The 25,735-nt window shown below is 47.6% G+C and overlaps 1 protein-coding gene across 2 annotated transcripts in view; it reads right to left on the minus strand.

Moving 5' to 3' along the window:
• MYO5B (myosin VB) overlaps positions 1–25,735 on the minus strand; it is a 284,649-nt gene that overhangs the window by 151,901 nt on the left and 107,013 nt on the right. For both annotated transcript variants that reach the window (XM_054583631.1, XM_054583630.1), the window contains exons 2-4: positions 13,224–13,334; positions 4,447–4,618; positions 472–616 (exon numbers count right to left, since the gene is read on the minus strand). In XM_054583631.1, the coding sequence (XP_054439606.1) occupies positions 472–616; positions 4,447–4,618; positions 13,224–13,334 (428 nt within the window). The remainder of the gene's footprint in view (positions 1–471; positions 617–4,446; positions 4,619–13,223; positions 13,335–25,735) is intronic.

Genomic DNA, 25,735 nt, shown 5'->3' on the forward strand with positions numbered 1-25,735 from the left:
GGTGAAAAACCCACAACCACTATGCATGACTATCTATTTGAAGTTTTTATTTTAGCCCCATATGCTTGGCATCTCAAGGCGCTGCCAAAGAATCCTGGTTCCTTCAAAAGTGAGCCTTCAGTGGAATCTGTAAAATGAATAGTGGTGCTATAAAATGGATTCATTACACCAGGAGGGGAGGAGAGGGGGCCCAAAGGAAGTCAAAGAGATGAAATACTGGGCATTTATTGAATCACTCAAATGATAAAATGCATCTAAGGAGCCACTGCTTTCCAAGCCTAGGTTCGGGTCCACAGGAATAAAATGAAGACATGAGGACAGGTGGTAAGAAATAGAACCTGGGCTGCTTTTGTCTTGAAGATGTTTCCGCCATTCTAGAACTGCCCTTCCCACCATTGAGCAAAAGCAGCAAAGTCTACCCCCTACCCAGACCACCCAGAAAGACTTCTGAAGGCCTGAGGTGGTTCTTACCTGGCCATCTGCTTGTAGGCTTCTTCTGCCACAGCAAAGATGTGGGGGTCCATATCCCCCATGTTTTGGCCACTGTAGGCATAGATGACATCTTGTCCATAGATTGGCAACTGCTCATAAGGATTAATGGCAACAAGCACAATACCTGCAAACAGACAATGCAGTCAGATTCTGGCAGCACAGTGGCCTCCAACATCAGCTAATAAAGACCCCGGTTCATATACACCAATCTAAAGAATGAGTGGGTGCCCTGGCTGGTGGGGCTCTGTGGACTGAGCACCGACCTGCAAACCAGAGGGGCGCCAGTTTGATTCCCAGTCTAGGGCACATGCCTGGGTTGCAGGCTAGGTCCCCAGCAGGGGGCACAGGAGAGGCAACCACACATTGATGTTTTTCTTCCTTCCCCTTTCTAAAAATAAATAAAATACTAAAAAATAAAAATAAAAAAGAATGAGCAGGTAACAGAATGAGTCTTAACCAACCATTCAACTAAATCAAGATGGACCTATGTATTTACCAGGCACTGGATGAGGCTCCGGTAAAGAATGACGGCAGGCTTCCAAACACTCTAGGGTATGAAACAAGCATGTACACACCTGCAGATGCAGACAGAACTGCTCAAGAAACTGAGTTCCCAAAACAGACACGTGCAAAGGACTGTGGGATCAGGGAGAGGAGGATGCTGAACTCTGCCAACAGGTGCTGGCCCTGAAGAGCCATCTCAGAATTAAAGTCCAGTAAAAGGACTATTAACTTTTCATTCGTGTATGGGTTATCTTGAGTAAAATACAAATAACTTGTGGGCACGGAGTATGACTGACATACTGAAGGTTAAGTCTTGGCTCAGCCAAGTACTATTACCTAACCTGAGTGCCTCAGTTTTAACTGGCCTGTAAAATGGGGATAAGGATCGCATTTACTTGGGTTATCCCGAAGATAAAATAATTACGAGAGAGAGAGAACACTTCAACCACCACCTTACACAGTAAGCACTGAGCATTGGCTAGTTTTGATGATCTCACATCACAGTATAACATGTATTATCTTTCATTTCACCATTTTTTCACCTTGTGTCCCTAAAAGGATGCACTGCAACAGTGGACTCAAGAAATACGGATTGATGGAAGAATCAGTAAATCCTCAGATCCTTTATGGAGGGTAAAGAAAATCGATATTTGAGAATATAAAAAGAGAAAAAAATACAAAGTCCATCTCCAAGACAAGGCAGAAATCCATGCCTTTTCCTTTCACATGAGAACACACGCTGGACGGCAGGAGAGCTGCTGTCAGGGCTTCAGGAAATGTGAGCTTTTCCAGTCGTGAGTGGAAGGGTCACTGCCACCAGGAAATCCCTTCCACTGTGTTACCTTACAGCGTTTGAAGAAAGACAGAGTCAGGAGAATGAGAAGACAAACCACAGACTGGAAGAAATGTTTGCACAAACACCACATCTGATCAAGGGCTATATTATCCAAGATATACAAAGAACTCAAAACTCAACACTAAAGATATGAATCATCCAATTAAAAAATGGGCAAAAGAGGGACATGTCACCAAAGATATATAGATGGAAAATACGTATCTGAAAAGATGTTCCACATCATGTCTAATCAGGGAAATGCAAATTAAAAACTAATAGATGTCATTACACTCCTGCTAGAATGGCCAAGATCCAGAAAACTGACAGCACTGAAAAGCTGATGAGGATGTGGAGCAACAGCAACTCTCATTCATTGCTGGTGTGAATGCAAAAAGGTACAGCCACTTTGACAGTTTCTTACAAAACTAAACATATTATGAGTCAGGCCGTATTGTACAGCATTCACAATCCTTGGTGTTTATCCAAAGGAGTTGAAAATGTATGTCCACACAAAAAACCTGCACATGGCTGTTTCCAGCAGCTTTATTCATGATTGCCAAAACTTGGGAGCATCCAAGATGTCCTTCAATAGATAAATAAAGTGCAATATATCCAGATAATGGAATATTATTCAGCACTAAAAAGAAATGAGCTATTGAGATACGAAAAAACATGGAGGAACCCAAGACTCACATTACTAGTGAAAGAAGCCAACCTGAAAAGGCTACCTACTGTGATTCCAACCACATGACATTCTGTAAGTCAAAATTAGGAAGACAGTGTAAAAGATCAGTGGTTGCCAAGAGTTAATGGAGAGAGAAGGATGAACAGGCGGAACACAAATAACTTTTAAGGCAGTGAAGCTGCTGTTATGATACCAAAATGGTAGGTGTATGTCATTACACATTTTCCAAACCCGTGGAATATACATCACCAAGAGTGAACCCGAATACAAACTGTGGACTCTGGGTGATAAGGATGTGTCATTGAGGGCTCATCGATCATAGCAAATGTAGCACTTATGAATGGAATGGAGCGGGGGAGGCTGTGCATTTTGGGGGGGGGAATATAGGAAACCTCTGTAATGTTGCTGTGAACCTAAAATTGCTTTAAAGGTAAAATTTATTAAAAAGAGGGGGGGAATGAGAGAGAAAGAAAGGAAGAAAGAGGGAGGAGAAATAAAGCAAACCAGATTACTCCAAGTAAAGGGCAAAGGGAGGAAAAAGGTACCCAGAGTAAGTCCTCTTCAAATAAAAGTTTTCCTGAAAAGACAACCTGGATTGAAAAAGAAGGCCCAGAACTCTGATAAACTCCATTTAATATGGTTAACGACTTGGAGAGTTCTCTTAAAAACAGCCTCACAACTCCAACAACTCTAATAACCAGTATTCTACTAGTTATTAGAGTTGTATAAAGCCCTAATTCATGTAGTATTCAACTCAAATTTTGATATTATACTGTGAGGTCACACATTTTCCTAGAATGTCTCAACTCCCACCCAGGTAGAAATGAGTGCTTCTTAATGAGTTAAATTCTATGTAACATCAACCACTTTGAATAGCTGAAGCATTTGGATAAATGTGTACAAGACACCAGGACCTCTCAGAAGGGATACTTTTAAAAAAGTGAAGCTAATCGTCATTTGTCCCGCTCTCCTAAAAGGGGAGATTTTTAAAAATCTTGTTGACATGAAAAAAAACTTGTTGAAGATTGTGGTATTTGATGGCTTCTTTCAAATAAAACTCCCACTACCAGTTGGAGCAAAGGAGCTTTTGCAAAACTACCTGCAAGTGCTGAAATCAACATGCTATTATTCACTCCTGGAATCTGGAAGGAAAGCTCACTCTGTCTTAGTGGGCAACTGGCCAATTTCAATGCAAAGTGGAACATCACAGGGAAAAGATCCCTCAGCCCGAGACCTCACTTGGGATCACAGGCAACGCTCGGGCTCTGAAGTACAACCAGCACCACCCCCAGAAGAAGCTCTGAGCCTGACTCCTCAGCCAGATCCTGAAACATCTCTCCCTCCAACAGTTTATAGGGTTCTGGTTTTTACCATACCACTTAACAATACTCTAAAAAGAGGAACCAAAATTTGGAATGTGGGAAATTGAGAAATTTCAAGAGAAAAATGTGTGAGAATTCCAGGACTTTTTGTTGAAAGCATTTGTTGTGGCTTCTCATGGACATGTCAAATACTCATCACGCACCATGTCTGAGCATGAACAAGTGAGGAAGTCAGAGAAAAAGGGCCCTTCAGCAAGCAGAGAACAAAAACCGAGACAGATATAGACAGAAGAGTGCGCTTGGTGGGGAGAGCAGAAAATGCCAGGGCAAGGACACCGGTGTCCCAAGACTCCAGGACCATGTCTCAGCCAGTCGAGTGACATAGTGTGGCCACTCTTCCCTGTTTGAGCTGTGATGAACACAGAGATGCAGGGCAGCCTAATAAAGCCACATTCACCACCAGCAGACCTTTCAAGGGCCTCAGATGAGAGGTACTCATATCAATGCCAGTGAAAGCAGGATTCTTAACCATTGGAGTTTAACACAGAAAATCTAAAGACTGGAAGCGCTTTCAAACACATGCAGCCAAGAGACACCCCCGCACTTACCACAGTAAGTGTAGATATGGTTGGATTCCAGGAAACGGACCTTCAAGTTATGCAAAACTGCAGGCTCGTGTAGATAGCTGAGGGCAGTTAGGTCATTTTCTCCCACCAAGATATCTGGATTCCGTAAGAAGGGCAGCTGGTTGCTTTGGACATCAATGGGGTATTCCCGAATCTAAATGCGAGTAACAGACACAAAGAGGCAGTTTTGAAGCATTTAGCCTGTATTCAATTCCTGTCTTGTTGGCTAGTACTGCTATCCTAACATGATCATAAGTGATGAAGATATAAGATGTTTTTTTAATAAAAAAGCAAACTGAACAAAACACCTGTGTTGTCATGAGATACCAGTGCAGCTAGAAAATTTGCTGTCAAATTTTCCAAGTCACAAAATAAGAATTACAAATGAAAAACATATGAAAAATTATTCAACTTGGTCATTAACCAAAATGATGTAAATAAAAGGATATTAGCACTAATATCATCCATCTGATAAACAAAGGTATAAAAACTGACAAGACCCTAACTAGGATGGGTATGACCAACGAGTCCACTGCTTGTGGGTTCAGACTGCTTTGCCCTTTCTGGAGGGCAACTGGTAGCACTGGTCAGAATTTTTCATGAATATTGCCATTCTTGGCCTCAGGAGACAAGCCTTACAAACTAGCAAAGATACCGACTCACCAAAGCTATAAATATGAAAGGAAAACAGGACAGAGACCTATGTTCATGGTCAGGCAGCTACACGCAGCATTGTGCTGAATCTAAGAAAAGGCATGTTACAGAATGAAACATATAATATGATTGCATTTATTTAGAACTGCATGTTAAAGTCTGCCTGGATTAACAGCCCTACAAAACATCAATGGTTTTCTATGTTAGTGAGGTTTTTATCTTTGCAGTTTCCTGATGTTAGAGTGTGTGGGGGGGAAGGGGCGATGTGTGTGTGTGTGGCGTGTGGGGGGGGTGTATAAAAGACACCCAATAAGTCTTCTTCCAGTAAAGGTTTTCCTGAAAAAACTAAAGGTATGTATGTATGTATGTATGTATGTGTGTGTGTGTGTGTGTGTGTGTATATATATATACACACACACACACACATATATAAATAAATGAAGGCTCTTTTCTTTCTGTGAAAAACTCATTTATACCAAACTTACTCCATACAGGAAACCAGGAAGCAACTATCATGAACATCATGCATACAAAATTTTCAAAGGGTGGGGAACAAGGGGAAATGGAGTGTTGAGAGTTGATTTTTATTTCATTAAAATCTAGAGTGGAAGGCCCCCTTCACGCCCAACTGAGTGAGGGGTATCACTGGGACTACTCTAACCCGACCTCCCTGCCGGCCCTCCTGAAGACTTCCCCATGGAGAAGTCCCTCCCCCTTCCAAGCACCTGCTCTGCATCTCCGGCGTGGCTCTCCGCCCCCTGGGTGAGGGGCACAGGGAACAGCCAATAGCAGAACTGTAGAGGTCACCTAGCCAACCCCAGTGTTCGGATTAGAAAGCCAGGACCTGGGCCCAGTGTCCTTAAACCCTGCAGAAAAAATGCTGGCGTTCTATCTTTTTGTCAGATGAATCGCCCCTCAAAATACTCTCCAGCAAGCATGCCGAGGGAAACGCATATGCAATTTTGCAAAAACACAGTCCACAAATAACCTAGTGGTATTGGTTACAGTAAAACTGATAAGGAACAGAAACGCCCAGAGCAGCAGCAAAGAGGCAGAACTGCCAGCTCAGCGTTCAGAGCTGCAGACTTTGTGGTGCACATATACGGCGTACAGCCAGAGGGAAGGAGGGAGCAAGGGACTTCAGGACAGGGTCCCCCCCAACCTTAACAGGAATTTGATCCTAATGCTGCTGCAAGTGCCTAACACAGCTAGTATGGTTTTATTTCAAATCTAAGTGTTTATGATGTGATCAGGGACCATGAACTTTCTGGCACAAAAGATTTCACTACATAATAACTGGAACTTTAGAGGTGAAAACCAGATTAAATGTTAACACATTACACACTTAACTCCCAGTCACCCACCTGGAATGGACCTCAGCCTCCCCCTTGAGACCAGGAGCAGATGGAGGTGTCCCACTGGTGCCATCTAGCATACAGGACCAGACAACACTTGAGACTACAGAGGGAGGAACAGGGTAGGGGATTGATGGGTCTATACTTCCACTCTCCAATAGGGTAGCAAACGTGGCTATTTAAATTAAATTCATTAAAGTTAAATACAATTAAAACTTCAGTTTCTCAATTACACTAGCCACATTTCAAGGGCCCAGTAGCTACATCTGACTAGTGGCTGCCATGCTGAACAATCCAGAAAGAGGACATTGCATTGTACCGTGACGCTCTGTTGGACAGCACTGGTCTAGATTGCTCTAAACTGTGAGTCTGTGAGTCTATGATATGTAGTAGGTGCTCAAAAAATATTCGTTGAGCCTGGCCAGGTGGCTCAGTTGCTTGAAGCATCGTCCCATGCACCAAAAGGTTGTGGGTTCCATTCCAAGTCAGGGCACATGCCTAGGTGGCGTCTTTGATCCTACGTTGGGCTACATACAGGAGGCAACCAATTGATGTTTCTCTCTCATACCGCTCTCTTGCCACCCCACTAAAATCAATAAATATATCCTAGGGTGAGGATTAAAAAATGTATTGAAAAATCAGTTGACAAGATGTCTAATTTATTCATGACCCTCCCTTACCCCAATCTGTGTCCCTGTTACATGGTGTTATAGCAAGAAAACACAGCAAGATCTTTGAATGACAACTCCCAACACAAAGACTTGAAGCTAGTAATAAGCATATATGGGAGATTAAAAAAAAAACAAAGCCAACTTCTCTCCCCTACTTTATCCACCTACAGAACCAGGAGATCTAGAGAAAAAGAAAGCTAGTAAAAAACACGGTTACCAGCTGGCAAGGGGGCCCCGAGGAACTATATATATTATGCGTGGATGGGAATGGCACCCAACTAGGAACTAAACCCACAGCAGCTCAAGCAGTGGCTCCCGCCTCCTCCTGTCATTGGACTCCCATGGGGAGCTTAGTAAATAGATACTCTGTGTCCTATCCCCAAATTCTGGTTAAGTAGTCTGGCTGCTACATAGGCTTTGTGATTTTTACAAAGCTTGCCCAAAGATTCTAATGTGCAGCCAAAGGTGAGAACCACAGACCTCAACTGTGTGCGGCCCTCAGCCCACCCCTTGACCTCCTCAGACCCCAATTTCCCTGACAGCAGGATGAGAGGACGGGGCCCAGCAGTCTTTAAGGGCCCTTCCAACTGTATTGGCCTAAAGTATTTAACTTAGGTCAGTGGATGTAGCGGTTCTCTTTTTTGTGTAGTTAGAAAAGGTGTCCTGTGGAGAAAGCAAAGTGAAGGAAACTATATTCCCAGATAATAGGGGACCTAAACTGGAAACCACGCATACTCACTGGCTCTAAGTGATACCAAGTGCATGGCTCTAGGTTCACTTACCACATATTAAAGGACTGTTTTATATTATGTCCTAAACAAGTACAAAATGCCTAAATCTTTATTGAATCAGTGTTCTGCTGTGTTATTCTAAGACAGTTCTGTGTTTAAGTCTTCTCACCATCTTCTCCAGTTCCCCAAAAGATTATGCTTCTTAAAGAGAACCTTCTTAGTAGTTCCCTCCTACTACTCAACACAGGCCGAAGCTCCCAAGCAGGTAGGCAATGACTTAAAAAATAAAATACTGTGACTCGTGTAAAGTTCGTTGTTAGGACGAGTCAGGTTATGAGGAAACAACACACAAACGCTGAAATCTCAGGGGCTCCATACCACGGAGGTTTCTCTCTCTCTCTCAGGCTGGGTGCCCACGGCCAGTTCGCGGCGCAGTTCTGACCCACAGGTCACTGACGTCGGCACGCTGCCTCCACGTCCGCCAGGCAGTCGGAGAGAAGGGGAACTCTATCGGTGCTCCTGCACCTTCTGCCTGGATGCGATCTCCATCGAGTCCATCTACAGCTCTCTGGACAACAGTCTCCATGGGGTCCCACCTAACTGCAAGGGGGCTGAGGACCACAGTGGAGTATTTTGATACCATATCTGCCATCCTAAGTGCTCCTGCTTTGTGAAGTCAATGAGGCACTCAGAGGGAGACCCTAGAAGGAGTTTCAAACAAACACGGGAGGGTGGGGAGTAAAGAGAAAAGGTGTAGTGGGCAAGAATCAAGTATCTCACCCTGTTTCTTAACAGACTTTGAAAGATTCTTGGCCTTGAATTTTCATATTCTAAACCCTGTGTTTGTAAATATCATACATCCATCGTAAATTAGACTGAAAGCTGCACAAAGGTTCAGATGTGCCATTTTCACTGCTGTATAACCAGACCCTGGCAAATAATAATTGCTCAATAATAGCTGTTTTAATGAATGAATGGTGATGTAAGTAATTAGAGGAAGAAAAAGGCCATGGAAACACAATTTAAAATTTCAAATTATGAACAACATTACAGCAGCATAAAAGAAATGTAGTCGAAGATAATCTTTTAATTTCCATTTCTTGCGGGGAGCACAGCTTCCACCTTCTGTTGGAATCTCAGAGTCGCAGCTTAGCTTTTAACTCGGTGGTTATCAGCAATAAACAGTCCAGACCATATCCTCTATGGCTTAAACCAGGGCTCTGCAACCCTGGCACCGTTTTTAGTACTGGATCACTCTTTCCCTGAGGAAGGGGGTGGGGCGGAGGCTGCCCTGTGCATCAGAGGGTGTTCACCAGCATCCCTGCCTTCTGCCCTCTCGATCCCAGCAGCAAACCTCTCTCCTCAGCCATGACAACCAGAAATGTATCCAGACGTTGCCCAATGTCCCCAAGGGGTGGGGTGGGGGTGGGGGGGATCACTACTCTGCCTGTCTGGAAACAGAAGTAGCCAGGGAGACATGCTAACTGACAAAGAGATGGTGAATGCCGCGGGGGAATAGGCTGATGGTAACGAGTCCACAGCCAGCCAGCCGTCTGGAGAGGGAGGGTGGCGGCGGCTGCACAACAGCAGCAATGTGCTTTGTGCCACTGACCTGCACACTAAAAAATGGTGACGAGGGTAAACATTAGAGCCCGTGGATATGCCAAGACATGGGCAGAGCACATTGCTCTTGCTACAGCTCAAGTGTTCCCGTCTTGATCACCCTGAGCCCCCATCCACAGGGGGCGCTTACCATCAGGGTGGCTGCGGGACACTGGGTACACAACTAAAATGCAAAACCATGGAAACGGGGGTGCAGGCGTGGGGGCGTTTCCCTGCCACTAGAGGGCAGGAGTCGAGTGGTTTGTAAGGGGTAAGGGTCAGGAGAGCAAAAGCCTGCCAGGCAGAGTTCCATGCCCGGCAAGGAAGGAGGAAGCCACATCTTTCACCATGGATGGTGCACACACACCGAGGCATTTGATCCAGTTTGAAAACACAGTCCTGCGCTAAGAGTCGGCTCACCTGGACACCCTGCACCCATCACAGCTGCGGGGAGAAAAAGAGAAGACATTATCTTTCTCCCCCAAGGAGAAATGTTTCTCCTTGTTTCTTCCCACTGGCTTAAATATAAGACATGTTACGTTGTGCTAAGTAAAACAAGGCAGGCACAAAAGGACAAATATTGTATGATTTGATTTCTATGAGGTGCCTAGAATTACCAAACTCCGAGACAGAAAGTGGGATAGAGATTACCAGGGAAAGGAGAACGGGGCGGGGGGGGGGGGTTGGGTTGCTGTTCGCTAGGTACAGAGTTTCAGTCTTGCAAGATGAAGAGTCCTGAAGACAGAGGGCGGCTGGTGATGGCCGCACAACGTGGAAGCACGGTCGTCACCCCTCAGACGCAGGAGATGTGTTCCAAGACCACCAGTGGACGCCTGAAACCCAGGACAGTACTGAACCCTATATATGCTATGTTTTTTTCCTATACACACATATCAAAGTTTAATTTATAAATCAGACACCATGAGATTAAAATAACTAATGAAACAGAACAGTTATTACAATATAGTGTGATAAAAGTTGTATGAATGCACCCTCTATGATAACCAATCTGATAACTGAGACGGCTGCTAAGTGACCACAGGGCAGGGAGAGTATGCCGTGTGGCTACATCGGACAAAGGGTGATTCACATCCCAGGCGGGATGGAATGGGATGGTGCAAGATTTCATCACGGCACTTAGGACGGCATGCAATTTAACACTTAGGAACTATTTATTTCTGGAATTTTCCATTTAATATTTTTGGATCATGGTTGACCACAGGTAGTTGAAACTGTGGAATATGAAACCATGGTTAAGGGGGGGCAACTATATTTTATGACAATGAACTGTGCCCTTAAAAATTGTTAACATAGTTAATTTTATGTTTTCTATGTTTTACCACCATAAAAATAAATACGCAAACAAGCAACCAGGAAAGAGAAACATCTTAGAGGGACCAAGAGCTTGACCCCCTTGAACAGAGCGCATAGGCTTGCGGGAAGGCGGAAGCCAAGGGTTAGGAATGTTACTGCTGTTCTAGAAGAGGACTAATTCATTTTTTCATCCTTTGCTGCTGCCGTTATGCCACACCCTGGACTGCAGAGGGGGAAGCAGGGGAGTGGGGAAAGGGACCCGGGGTAGATGGTTCCAGCCGGCCTGGGTCACCAAGGATCATTTCAGCTGGAGGAGTCTTCGAGCATTGAGCCCATCCTGCTTCTGGTGCACAGCTCAACTGAGCCGCTCCTAATGACAGCTCAGAGCCGGCAGTGGGCAAACTACAGACCGGGAGCAGCCTGGACAGAGCTGGAAGTTCAGAGAACACTATTTCTCCAGAGCTGCTAATATCCAGCCCCCAGCATCCCTTCTGATTACATGCTGACCATCCATGAAGCAGGGGAGGGAGGGAGAGAGGGAGAAATGGGTCCGGGGCAGCTGCCAGGATTAGTCATGCAGGACTGAAGCCACTTTCAGCTAGGGAGGCACGCATCTGCTCTGTTTTGGCAACACAGATCATTCTTCACAACCTCCATAAAACTCTTTAAAAAACACCCACCCACTTAAAAGATCAACTGAAGTGAAATCTGTTGGAGAAGATAAACCATTCCAGTGGGTGAACTAATTTTATTTTGTTTCAAGCGTAGGGTGGGAATCATTCAACACGGTAAACATGAATCCATCTGTTGGAAATTTTATTTCTCACTTTGAAACCAAGAGGAAGCTAGCAAAGCCAGCCTCTGCCAGAAGGGGAAGGTGAGGGTGCACACCTTGGGGTAAACATCTCCTAACAAATTCACTGTGCCAGTCTTACCAAGCGACATGCTCAAGTTGATAGAAAGCAGAAGTGAGTAGGGGAAGGATGGTCACTCTTCCTGCTAATCAATGAGTTAACCACCAACCACAGTACTGTGTCAGCAAAGCATACGACACGATCCATTCCCCAAGCCAGCCATTAACTATCCAGAAAGACAAGATCAAAATGCTTGAAAGAAGGAAAACCAAAGGGCAGTAAATGATCAAAGGCTAAAGATGTGGGACAAAGGTTCAGTGCTCCAGCAGTTCAGAGGTGACAGTCACTGCGGCCTGCCCCCTCGGCCATGCCTGCTCTGCAGCCCCTCAAACGCGACCCACCCCGAAGCCAATTCTTGATTTCTTGCTGCCACTTCCTCCAAAACCTGTTTTCTTCAGGGCTCCCCGATTATAGACCTTGCATGAATGGCCTCTCCCCGCATCCTGCCCACCTTCTGTCTGTCCCTGTCCCCAGTGGTTCGCACCAGGTGCACAGGCCTCCTTTCCTTCCCTTCTACTCACTGAAGGACACATGGAGGCCTCAGGGCCTGAGCGTGCACACGCCTGCCACGCCCACCCAGGCGCACCGCGCCCCGAATCTTCAGTGGCTGGCTCCTTTCTACCTGCCCCCCGTCCCTCAGCGCCTTCACCTCGGCAGATTCCCTCCCACCCCTGGTCCGCTGGCTTCTGTGGCTGCTGTCACTTTGCCACACTTCTGCGTTCGTGCTCATCGCTGCCTCCAGCACTGAGCTGCTCTCCCAAGGGGCAGGGCCACAGCCATTCACCCGTTCACCCCCGATCCCAGCACAGAGCAAGCACTCACATATCTGTGAAATACACAAGTTACAGAGAAGGCTGGTCACAAAGGCTCGTGAAAGGAGAATCTGAATCAGACCTAGGAAGCACAGGACTTCGGTTACTGCCTTGTCTTCCTTTCCAGCAAAATCACCTGTAAGGCAACTAATAAAGACCTCTCACTGCAGCACTAACACACGCTGAGTGCCAGTGTGCCAGGCTCTACTCTAAGTCACACAGCAACTCATTCTGTTCTCCAAAGTGCCCCAGGCAGACTATCACAGGCGAAGTAACAGGCACAGAGAGATTGCTATATTGCACAAGGGCACAAAGCTAGCACTGGCCGAGCCTGGGTCCCATGCCCGACAGGCGGGGTCTCAGGCCGGTGCCCTCGCCACGGTGCCATGTACCGTTTCCCATAGCAGCCACCCCATCACCTCCCACGGACTTCTCCACCGGGAAGACTCTGGTCTCAGCTACCGGTGATCTCCCGGCGGGCGACACCAATGGGCACTCAGGTGCCATCCAGGGAGCAGTCCATAGTTTAGCACTGTCACGTATTTTACCAGCAGCAACAAAAAAGGTGCTAGGTGTTCAGAAGCTCCCACCTGCAGGAGAAACTCAAGCCCACCGCGTGCCCCCCAGCCCTGTCCGGCAGACCCCGGCAGACCCCGGCAGACCCCGGCAGACCCCGGCAGACCCCGTCCCCACAACCCACACTTACAGTTTCATCTTCCAGCCGGAGCTGGAGGCTCTTGTCGCCCTCCTTGTAGTCCTTGGTTAATTCGGCCGAGCGCCACACTTCATCAGGGTCGGGGATCCAGACCCTTGTGTACTGAAAGATTAAAACAGAAGAAGAAACTTAGACACAAAGTGAAGCCTTCAGGTTCTCAATTATGTGTTGCTCTCTGTGGGGGCTGGCTCATTCCAAGACAAAGGATGATCCCAAACCATGAGAACAGGTCAGTAACTCACAGGTAACACAGGGCACCCTCTGGCTCCTAAGAGAATATCACAGGTCAATGAAATTACAATTCTGCCAGAGCGACTGCCAAGTCTGCATTTGGTTTTACCCAGAGTTTTCCATCACCTCCAAGAGTGGTACAAAACAGCAATGTGTGGGGAGCGCGGGGTGGGGGGCTCAGCATCCTCCAAACCAATCTACGCATGCAAAACCCAACAAGATGGCACAGCGAATCTTCCAAGCTTGGAAATCTCTGCTCTGATACTCTGCATTCAGGGACAAAACCATTTTCCTGCACAAGTCAAAGACAGTGGCCAGCAAATAGAATGTGTATTTATCTCTTCCTAAGTTGTCAGCAACCTCAGTTTACCGGTGCATTCTTTAAGTCACAGACATACCCCAAAATCCCGTTCAACTCCGCCAGCAGCTCTCCGGATTCAGCAGGTCATTAAGCTGGCCAAATCCTGGCAGGGAGAACCCAGCCCCGGGTATGATGCCCCTCAATTTACCTCGGGGATCCTCAGGCCTGAGAGCACATTAGGACCACCTGGGGGATTTGACAACCCAAGACTGGGTTCGGTCAGAACCTGACATACAAGATCCCCAGGTGACTGTCGGGTGCAGCCAGGGAGAACCACAGGTCCTCTGCGCTAGCCCACAGGTCAGCGGCTGGATCTGCTGGCATAGCACTGCTCGTGTCTGTCGAACAAACTTCTGACCTTCTGTTGCCTCGCTATGTGATGTCCGCAGGACCGGCTTGCGTTAGAAGCCGTCCATGTGCACATGCATCACGCACGGATGGTTTCATGGGCACAGACTATTCTTGGCAAACCTGAAACTAATGGCTCTTTTGACCAAAAGGCCAGCCAGAATGTGTGCTAGGGACAGCATAATCCACCTCTCTTGCAGGGTGACAGCTCTAGGCACAGACCCTGTGGCCCATCAGCAGCTGGGACAGGAGCAGCCTGCAGGCTTTATTTTGGTTCTTTGCTTTTTCTGTGTTTTCCTCCAGGTGGTCACTGGCCTTCCCAAAAGTGGGCCCATGGGCTCTGCTACGGTTGCCTCTGATGCAGTTTTGAGTAGTGAAAGTCGTGAGGCAAAAGGCGGAATGCTGATCCACGGGAAAGCAAACAGCCGCCAACTCCCTCCTGCAGCCTCTACTCAGGATGCAGAGCCCAAGTTGTTTGACATCACAAAGAATCTCCTTCACACGATCTTCTCTCTGCCTGCCTTCCTGCAAGGCATGACTGTATCTTTACAGGGAGATACTAGAGACCTTTACAGTATCTGTGAGCTTTAGGGTAAGACATTAAGAATGTTCTGAGGTATGTCCAGAGAAAGCCTGGAGTGCTTGCTGTCCCTAACCGTCCACATTTCTTCTCCGCTCAGGTGTTCGAACTTCCTTCCTCCACTGCCTTTCAGCCCACTGTCCATCCAGCTGCGATGCCTTGTAAGACCCTGTCCCCTAGTTTCGGGCAAGGGTCCGTCCCTCAGCCTTGCTACCATGTCCACCCCTCTGAGCTACGCTCCTGTGACTTCGCATGCAGCCGAGGGAGTACAGCATGCCCAAGAAATTTAACTCGAATCAACGCCTCCACTCGGTGTGGACTGTTTCAGGAGTGGCTCAAGATAACAGAGTGACAACGTAGAAAGAACGGGGGCGGGGGGGGTCCCAATAGAAACTGAGCGGAGGTGAGGATGTGTGGTCAAGCTGTGTGGCACCCTGGAACCACGGAGCCCAGTCCCTGCTCACGCAGGGACCCCTCTGGCCTTACCCCTGCCCCCCATGTGCCGCTCACTGGCCAGCTGATTGCACCCAGCACAGGGGAATCTCACGGCCTGGCACTACCTCTGGGAGAGTCCACTCACCCTCCTGGTTATAGAAATCCCTAATCGTCTCCCGTATTTTTCCATACCCACAGAACCCATCACAGCACTGGGGGCATAAGGGGACCCCAATGATACTTCAGCTCTTTGCTACATCAAGTAAGGACCTCGGCCTTGCCATTTCCAGGGCCTGTTGGAAATGTGGCAGCCCAGCCTCCACCCACAGCCGCTGAACGGGAAGGAGTGCACCTACGGACCTGCTGCCCTGCTCCTGCCACATGACCTTGCACTTCCCAGCCTTCGTACACAGGTCAGCAAACCACAGCCCTGGGCCAAGTGCAGTGAGTCACGGGCTTCTGTGGAGCCCATGGTTTCAGGAATCGCCTTTAGGTGTTTAAGTGGCAAAAAATTTTCAAACGAATGACATTCCCTTAACACATGAAAAGTATATGATATGAAAGTCCAGTTTCGGTGTCCATAAATACTTTTATTGGAACACAACTACACATTCCATTCCTACACTGTCTATGGCAGCCTCCAAACTTCAGTCACCAAGCTGTATAGCCATGACGTCAGTGCGGTGGCCCCAAATCCAAGAAAATTCTGGCCTTTTACAGAAAAGGTCTGCTGCCCACTACCTTTGCCCATGCTGCTTCCCCCGCCCAGGAGGCGCATCCCTCACCTGTCCTCATGGGCAGAGTCCAAGTTCCTGTGCCATACCCTCACCGAACCCTTCCCTCCCCATGCCCTGGAGGGAGCCTTTCCCAACCTAAGCTGCTTCAATCAGTTCTTCTGTGATTTGTCATTTTACAGTCATCTCTTTCACATTGGTTTCACCTCACTACTTCAAGATCTTTCAGGTACGCTGTTGGGCATCTTCGCATCCCTGGTGCATAGAAGATACGCCATAGATGTTCGCTGACACAGGAATCAGTAAAGAGGATGTACATTTGTAGGGCACTTGGTTTATACATAAAACATATTGTGATAAGCACCATGTAATCAAATACAAATATGAAGATCTATCCCTGACCTTCAGGGTAATGTAATCTAGTTGGGTGGATAATTCACATTAAAATATACTCTAAGGAGGGACAGGACTGTTTCCTAGAGAGAGCAGGAGCTATTAGCAGGGGAGGGCAACAATGGTTCATGCCAACTTGGAAAGGGAGGGACTAGGTGGCCAAATTCTCCTTAACCTATTAAAGGATGGTGTACATTACAGATCTGATCAAGCAAGCTTTAGACTCAAACCCTATAAATGCCTGAGCGTCTCACATGTGCCACCTCTGTGCCAGATGCTGCCATGTCTTCTCCATGACCACAACAAAGACACATGTGGCTACGTACTGAAATTACAGCCATTGGCTGTCACTCCAGAGTAAAGTAAACCCTGTGCTGTGACGGTACCAATGAAGGCCATCTGCAGACAGGTCCACTCAGCTGCCTGCCGCCCTGCCTTCATCCTGCTTCATGGATTCTCAGCTTGATGTGCCCATGAGTTACTGAGCAGAACTGTTTACCCAATGTCACGCATACCACGTTTGATGAGCGAGTTATAGTACTTCCAAGAGCAATTGTAACCATAATCAAATTTTGCTTTGCACGCTGCCTTTGCAAACAACCCCCACCATCCCCTTTCCTCCACAGACCCACCCCCCCAATCCTACCCCAACCCTCCATCCCACCCCACCTGCGAGGAAGACGCATTGCCTCTGTAACCCGGTACAAGGCAGAACATGATCAGTGTAAAGTAAACAGCCAAGAGAACAGATGAAGAGAAGGGAGAGGTAGCACAGCAGTAGCCAGCAGAGACTGGAGGGAGAAAGATACGATCTGAGTGGTAGAAATGGAAAGAATTCGCAGGGGAAGGGGTTCCTTCAGGGTAATGAAAACGTTTTTAACTAGATACAAGGGGTAGATGCACACCACCATTTTAAATGCCAATGAATTGTTCACTTTACATAGTTAATTTCATGTTACGGGAATTTCACTTCATTTTATAATTGTTTTGGTTGCAGATGAAGCACACGCATCCTGGACACTGTCTCCCAGCCTGGGCTCTCCCTGCTAGTGCCTGGGAAAGCAGTAAGATAAAGTGTATGCTTTTAACAGGAAGCCATCACTTCTGTGAGCCAAACAGATATGCTCTGTATCTCAGGTTCTTTGTTGCCTCTTCATTTTCTCACCTTCATGGAATTCCTGATACCTGTTGGCTCCCCTGGAGGTAGCAGATTGTAGGAAAGACAAGCTCGCTCACATAACTCAATTACAGTGCTACGCCATTTGGCACTATCCTGTTTTCCCAATGCCTCACGCCATCCCATCAAAGCAAACAATGCGAGTGCACTGGTGCAGAGTCTTTTCCCGCTCCCGGTTCCACTCCTGCGACTCTGCAGGGCCGGCCCAGGGGCAGTTCTTAGACCCTCTGCTGGACAGTGTGGCCGCCTCTGGCGACAGTGCTTGGCCCGGGCAGCACGTCGGAATCCGCTGGGGAGCTCTTGCAGCGTCCCCGGCCAGACAAGCTCTCAGGCCCAGCGCATCAGTTTCCGAGGGCAGGAACCAGGCAGTGTTTTTCCAAGCTCCCCAGATGCATTCAATGTGCCAGCACGTCTGAGAACCGCCAGTCCATGTGGTTTGATTTGGTGACTGTGAGTCCCAGGGCACCATGGACCCCTGTGTGCTTAGGGGCTTCTCCCCACCAGCCTATCATGGGCCATGAAATCCCAGCCAAGGTCTCTTTCTCCTGAGCTAAAGCTCTATCTCCAGAAAGCCCCTGCTGAAATACAAATACAGTGTCGAGAAGAGTAGAGCATTTACCCGTTTATACTAATTATCACTCCGTATAGTGCTGTGGTTCAGTGTGTGGACCCTAGAGCCAGGCAGCCCGGGTAAGGATTCCAGCCACTGGCAACTGCTGGGGTAGGTTGATGAATGGGTCTGAGCCTGTTTCCTCAGTTGTACAATGGGGTAAAGTTTAGACATTAAAGAGGCATTCCAAAAATGAAATGGGATCCCACTTACTGTAAGCATTAGCAATAGTGATAATGATGATACTGTATACTATTTAGTTTAGAAGGCAGGATCCTCACGGGATCTTGCATAGGATTAAGGGATGGGAATGGGAAAATAGCAAGCCTCAGGCCTTCCACACGATGGGGATCCTTCGGATGGCCTAAGAGTGGGAGAACACAGGGAACCATGCCGCGCCTCAACAGCTGCTCCTCAACGGGGCCTTCAGCTCCAAAACCCTGCGAGAGGTGATTCTCAGTGCTGACTGGCATTTGAGAATTATCTGCAGTTCTAAAAAAACAAACAGCCTTCATGTCCCACACTTAAGAAATTAAGATTAACTCTTTGGGAGTAGGGCCCAAGCACTGTGGTTTTTGCTTCGTTTTGTCTTATTTTAAGCTTGCCGAGTGATGAGTGTGCCACCCACGTTACAACCGCTGTTTCAGAGTGAGCCTCGGAACAAGGGCCGACCTCAGGGTGAAGGGACTAGGACACTGGGCACCGCCCCCTCCCCCATAGCCTTACACCAATATAAGTGATTTCAAGTACTTTAATCACTTCATATTAATTTTAACCCTAAGGTAAGATAACTAGGGTTGGGTTATTACTAATACGTCATGGAGGAAGAACTGCGGGTAAAAAGCATGGATCTGTCCAAGTTCAAAGTGATTAGTTGAGTTGGGAGCAGAAGCAAAGATCTGACTGACTCTGAAGTTTCTCACCGTCTCCCTCTCATGGGGAAATATTGACTTTCTCACAGCACCCCAGGCCCCACTGAGAATATATTTTAGCCAAGTGTCTTGGAATTACATATTTAAAAAAATACGTGCAAATGCCCATTTACAACAACACTCCAAGTTAAGCCGCCAGGTGCTTTCAGAGTTAATAACTGGGCAGACTGAAGTTTTGGCTGCCGGGTTCCTTGACGGAAGCAAGGCAGTCTGGGCCGACTCCGGGAATGGACACGAGGCGACCTCCCAGCCTCGTCTGGCGGCTGAGCGATCGACTGCCTGTCCATTCCTGCCTGCGTTAGGGGACGCAGAGCAGGATCACTGCCCTGCCATGGCTGTGTCCCTCCCGTGACCAAGAGGCCCTCCATCGCTGCTCTGCAGTGAAGGTCAGGGCTCCAGGTGGGGAAGGGAGGCAACTCTTTTCGATAAAACAGAGAAAACAGCCCACAGCATGTGCTCAGGATGTGAATTTTGTTCTCGAACTCACTGGGGAAGGCTCAAGGCTGAGCTGATCATCTTCCATCGCCCAAGGGGCACAGAAGCCAACCGTGTCTCCATTTGGGACCCGCCTGAGACCCATCACGGAGAGCAGCACCAGTGAACAAAAGTCACCAGCTCCGGACTGAGTAGACGGGCCAAGGAACTTGGGAAAACACAAGTTTCTCAGGGGAAAACACACTGTTAACAAGGCAGGGAGGTGAGATCCAGAGCTCAGATGCCGCCTGAGGCGGGAAGGATCACACTCCGCAAAACGACAGCAGGCGGCTCCCCACCTTTGCCCAGAGCCCCTGGTCCAGGGACAAAGTCATAGGAGGGTGACCTGAGACACAGTCTGAGAGATGGAAAAACAAAACAAAAACATGTAACACTTATTATAAATGGAGACACAGTTCCGTTCAGCAGTGAGGTTAGAAAACCACACAAACACTTCTCAAAAATGTCATAAACGATGTTCTCTGTTTGGTGTAAGTGTATCCATTTTGAAGCTTCTCTATGATAGCACAATTCTATGGAGGGGGGGAGACAAAGAGGGGAAAAAAGCACTTCCAAGCCAACAGTTTCTTTTTAGCAGCACTGCAACAGCAGTTGCCCGTGGTTCAGTGCCCATGGCCCGGCCCTGCCCTGCCCTGTGGCAGTGACCGGGAACACACCATGCCCCGCCCTTGCAGCAGGAAGTAGGTCACATTTCACCCTTTTGCAAATTAGGAGTCAGAGGAGACAGCCTGGGCTCTTTACCCCCTCTGAGCAGAACCTCCCACAATCCGCTCCACATCTAAGGTCTGAAGGTTGTGTTTCATGGGCCCAGACACCCAACTACATGCTGAACCCCATGGTGGTGATTAGTGCCCCAAACGTGGGGGGCCAACATCAAGAACATCCCCACCTGCATGTTGCTAGGCATGCGCCTTCTCATCTGCTGGGCTCCCACTCTGAGACAGGAGAGCAAGGAGGTCGGGCACCAGCCTCAACCCCCATCACCGGCTCAGCTTCCTCATCGGTAAAACAGGGAAACATCGCCTCTATTAGGGTTGCTGTTAGGATTCAGTGAAATGATGTACATAAAACACTTAGCCCAGCATCTGGCACAAAGTGAGTGCTCAGTTGTAACTGCCACCGTGGCAGGAACTCAGGTCCAGGAGAGCTCAGACACAAAAAACCCCAGTAGGGCCCTGTGCACGCTAAGCGTCGAGGGAACAGAAAAGCTCCTCCCCTCCGATCTCCGTCTGGAGTTAGTCAACGCCCCCTCCCCAGCAGCAAGTCCAGCTCCTGTTCCATGTTTACTCGTCCACTAAAGGCTTCTGGACCAAAGCCCCCTCTCTTTTCCCTAACACTGGGGAGTGGCCTGTAACTTAGAGCCAGAGGGAATTATGTGTTACCTTACGTTAAATATATCTAACTATACTGTTTACCCAGAACGAAGTTAATGAAAATCCACATGAAATTTCTGGGCCAATCAGGTGGGTTCCTGAGGCCCAACCCAGATTCCTTCATAACTTGCTCTTTTTCTTTTCCTGATGAGAAGAGAGATTAGGAGAGCAAAAAGCTATTCAGCATGATGGGGGAAAGGAAGATAACAACAACAACAGCAACAAAAAGCAGAGAAGCAAGCTTCATTCAGTAAAGTTATAATAAAACCCAACACTTCTCAACATTTCAATGAAACAAAAGTCAAACACGCCCAAGGCAGCTCCGCCTCCGTACTTCTGGCCCTGCCATCACATCGTACTGTTGACAGTTGCTATCTTACACGCCTATAGCTGTGTGTCATCTCTAGCCAGTTTTTTGAGAAAAGACTCAACTCTTTCCAATATCTGATGACATCATCAGTCACCATGAGGTCTTGATCCACGTCCTTCTACATCTGTGTTTGAAGCTCACGAAGGACCAAGTCTCCACGTGGCTCTTGAAGGCAAAATTTACCTGTTTCCTGCCTTGCCAATGTCGTTGGTAGAGTGAGCAGTATGTCCTCAAGTGACAGAGTGACCAGATGGGAAGTCCGCGGGGTTCGGGGCGCACTGCTGAGCCATTCTGCCCAGCCAGGGGGATACCTGCAGTCTGCTTGTCATGGCGGCAGCTGCAGTGATGTCCGAGGCTCAGAAACAGCTAAAAAGCAGTTTGTGGGTGTTGGAGTTTAGGAAAGGGCACTGAAAGTCTCCATTTAAAAAGGGGTATGTAAATGGCAAGTCAGTTTTGTACAGCTACAGTACAAAATCCGTTAACATGCTTGCCAAAGAAGCTAAAAGAGAAGATGTAAAGAGAAGATGTGCTCCAAGCTAGTCCACTTCATGCAGCTAAATATATGTCTGGATCCTATCGAGAAGCGAAAGCTGTGTTGCAATCCTACTTCCAGCAGCATGGCTACAGCTCCTGGACTATGAATTCTCTCTGTACAGAGCAGTGTAGTACATGAGTTAAGCAATCCACACGCACGTTACAAATCCTTAAATCATTTAATACAGTTTTCTAGAACATAAGATCTTCATGTCCACCTAAGTTTTTTGAAATAGCCTGACTTTTAAAATCCAAATACGATGGCATCACTGGGGGAGTTGTTTTCTCTCGTCCTCTTAGGTATACACTCCTGATCCCGACAATCAAAGGTTAGTATGTTGCTTTACCCCAAAGAAACAGTCTTCACAGTTCACAATCACCACAGCACTCATTAGAAAGTACCAAGCCCAAGAAATATTCACCAAGCCAGAGTTTGTTTGCTTCTGTTTTGAAATTTTAGAACCCGTTCCATTATGTGACCTCTCCAAGCAACCAAAGCCAGCACTGTCTGCAGTGAGTTCAGGCTCAGTCGCTTCTGCAAACAGTTCTTCCCTGATCAAAATTAAGTAATTAAGAGAATGCATAGGGACACCATTCTTAGGAAAAATTCTGGAGAAACTGCCCGTTGCATCTGGACACATGGGTACAGCTTGGTTTTCTCTTGCTTTAAGAGATCACCTATTTTACAACTTAAAACACCTGACACACTTGCATTTGAGACTCAAGCCAGCTCTCAACCTTCCTTTTTACAGGATAAAGGCCATCAGCCTCCCCCACTTCATTTTTGAGGCCAACTCAATAAACATTTTTTTAACTGTTGGACGTGCTGCATAGGTTCTAAGGGCCACTGATTGGAATATGGCCTCTAGTTTGTTCATTCATTCATTCGTTCATGGGTATTTGCTGCACACCTCCCATATGAGAGGCACTGTGCAAGGTGCTGTAACACAGTGGAACAAAAACATGTCCCAGTCTTCAAGAGTGTCAGGCCACATTATGTGATTAATCTACTGAGAAGGTCATAACTGCTGCACAGAACTCCACAGTCTGTGGCAAAGACCTAACCTAGCCCAGGTCATCAGGAATGGCTTTGCTAAACAAGCAAGATTCAAGCTGAACCCTAGGTAGACAAGAGGTTGGTGAGGCACGGTAGGGAGAGAAGAACATTCTAGGCTGAGAGGTTACCTGCGTGACAAGCCTGGGGCAGGAAGGCATAGGACTTGCTGAGGAGCTGGAAGGTGGCCAGTGTGAGTGGGACTGAGTGCAGAGGAAAGGGCTCAGAATGACACTGGGGAGACATGCTTCTCAGGAGCCACGGGACACATTCCTTCTATGATCCCACGGCCAGTGGGACCATATGCATGGGTTTTAAACATGGGAGGAGACGCGGTCAAAACTACATAACTAAAAGGTCGGTTCTTACAGATGAATGGATGAGGAAAGAGAGTCCTCATCCTGAGAGTTTAGTTAATCTTTCAAAGTGCATGCTGCCAGCCCTTAACCTCTGTCCTCATGCAAACACTCACCTTACCCTGAACAACCTGTCTTTCAAACTCTGTCCCTGCATATCCCTTGGACTTCGTTTACTAGGTACTTCCTCATCCCAGACAGCTCAGCTGCCGTTCGCACAATACTTTCTCTGGGCCCTGCTCACACAGCTTTTGAATCCTCCTTATTCATGCATTATTTTATTTTATCCTCAACCAGGTATCCCTATTTTTTTCCCCACTGTGTTTTGCCACATGGGGCTTATCTGGAGTTTCAGGGAATTGAGCAGAGACATTTAACAGGAAGAACAAAGACAGAATGTTCCGTCCCGGTACACTGGCAAACAGGCATGGGAACAGCATCTGAAACTCAGGGACCTCAGGGAAAAGGGAAAAAACGTTCCAGAACCAACACACACTCTGAGTAGCCGCCATGAAGCTGACTGTGACTTCTGAGCTAAGAAATTCAGTACCCACCTGCTGTGTAAACCATCAATTAACCAAAAGCCTTCCAGTGAGGCCTCTGATTTTTGTCCTGGTGCCAAGAACTACTGAGCAGCCATTATCAATAAAGCATCCTGCCCTTGGGGAACTGAATCGTCCTTTGGAGAGTCCTACCCAGTGTTAATATCAAACAAACCTGTTGTCAGAGAGCCATGGATTTTCTAGGCTGGTCATGGCTAACTCATCTCCTACCTGCCAAAGGAAGATGTTTGAGCGACGGATTCAGGTGTAGCTTTATACTGAAATGTCACTTCAGGGTCTGCTGAAAGTGGGTCTGCAGTTTGAAAGAATTGCTGACCCAGCCCTCTATGTTACCAACTTGAAAAGACTTCGGAGAGTTTTAGAAAAAGAGGGAAGGACCTGTGGCTGGTGTCACATGCACCCTTTATAGGCTCTTTTCTGAAGGATGGGGCGGGGAGGGGAAGGATTCAGCTCAATCAGAAAAGTTAAAATGAGAGAATGTAGGTTCATGTTCTCAGCCTCAAACTCCGCACCCTTCCCCCCAGCAGTTATCATGGAAAACCACAGGAAAAATGGGCATGAAAAGAGCGGGGGGGGGATCACTTCCTGTTGAACTTGTACATGGGTCATCCATTGCTGGAGCTCATTGGAGAGGTGGAAACGGAAGCCTATGTGTGCTTGCCACCTCTTCCACTCACCTGAGCAGCAGGTGCGCAGTGCTGCCCTGAAAGGCTGAGAGCTATCACTGTTGCTATCACCAGTGAGCCATGAATCAAGGTGACAAAGGAGCACTCAGTTGTGCTGGCGCTCTCTCCTTTACCAAGTTTATCACATGCACGTTCTCGGAAAGTTATATATACAACACTTTTAAACTGGACACATTTTAAATCCAGGTGCATTCGAAAACTCTGAGGCAACCTGAGTAAGACTCATTCTCCAACAAGATTCTCACTTTCACACAAATGCCTGATGTGCTAGATCACCAATACGCTTTTGGCAAATGCGCTAGTGGATTAAGAGTGGGTATGGAAACATTACTAGACGTGCATCCTGGGTCCTAAAACAGGCACACAGGCAAGGCGTTCAATCGTCCAGGTTTCTGGACAAAGCCTGAGGAACACTGTATCCTTTCCAGTACCACTTAGGTGTTACAATAGGGGCGCATCCAGGTCTACAGCTCTGTCCTTCCCCAGCAGCCCCTTGTGCCGAGACCCAGCACAGCACAGAGGACGGCCCAGGGAACCATCGCAAAGCAACACCCTAACACCCCCAGCAAAAGGTAAGCAGTGATCCAGGCAGCGCCCACCTTAAACTACAAGTGCACCGTAAGAGACAAAAGGAAAGAAAAGCGTCGCCCCACTTGTGAACCCAGGCTGAGCGACATTTCCCGCCTCCACAATGACTGAGAACCTGGAGCTAGAAAAGTCCAGCAAAAGGCAACTGCCTCCTGGCATGCCAGGGTTGCTGGTCTGGTAAGCAGGTTACTGGGGGGCATGGACCTCCCTGGGCATCGAAATCACAGAACTGCCATGTCAAATCATTTGAGTTCTCCGGGCCTTGGTTTTCCCCGCGAAAACCAAGAAGCTCTAAATCTAACTGCTATGCCTGCATTTATCATCCACTCACTTCCCTGCTTCCCAGGAAGAGGGCTACCTCTAGTCAAAATCTTTAAGGCTGACCCCCCCAATATGTCCGTGGAACAGTCATGGGCTACGGCTCAAGAGAAGGGCCTCTCTCCAATCACAGAGACCGTGGGAGACCATCCGTTCAAGTGCTTTGTTTTTAGGTGAGCAAGGGTCGGGTCTGCCCTTTTTTAGCAGGTGAGGGATACAGTGCCAGCCCAAGAACTCACTGCTCTCTAAGTGACAAAGTGCCCCAAGAACCAGCAGGCGACGGGTGAGAGGAGCAAAGTTGCCGAGTAATAAATCATCCTTAGATCCCGCTGTACCCACCATCTGCCTGTGTTTCACAAGCACCT

The sequence above is a fragment of the Pteronotus mesoamericanus genome, unplaced genomic scaffold (genome assembly GCF_021234165.1).
Source record: "Pteronotus mesoamericanus isolate MK-2021 breed Mesoamerican mustached bat unplaced genomic scaffold, CSHL_Meso_final contig_74, whole genome shotgun sequence".
NCBI classification, from domain to species: domain Eukaryota; kingdom Metazoa; phylum Chordata; class Mammalia; order Chiroptera; family Mormoopidae; genus Pteronotus; species Pteronotus mesoamericanus.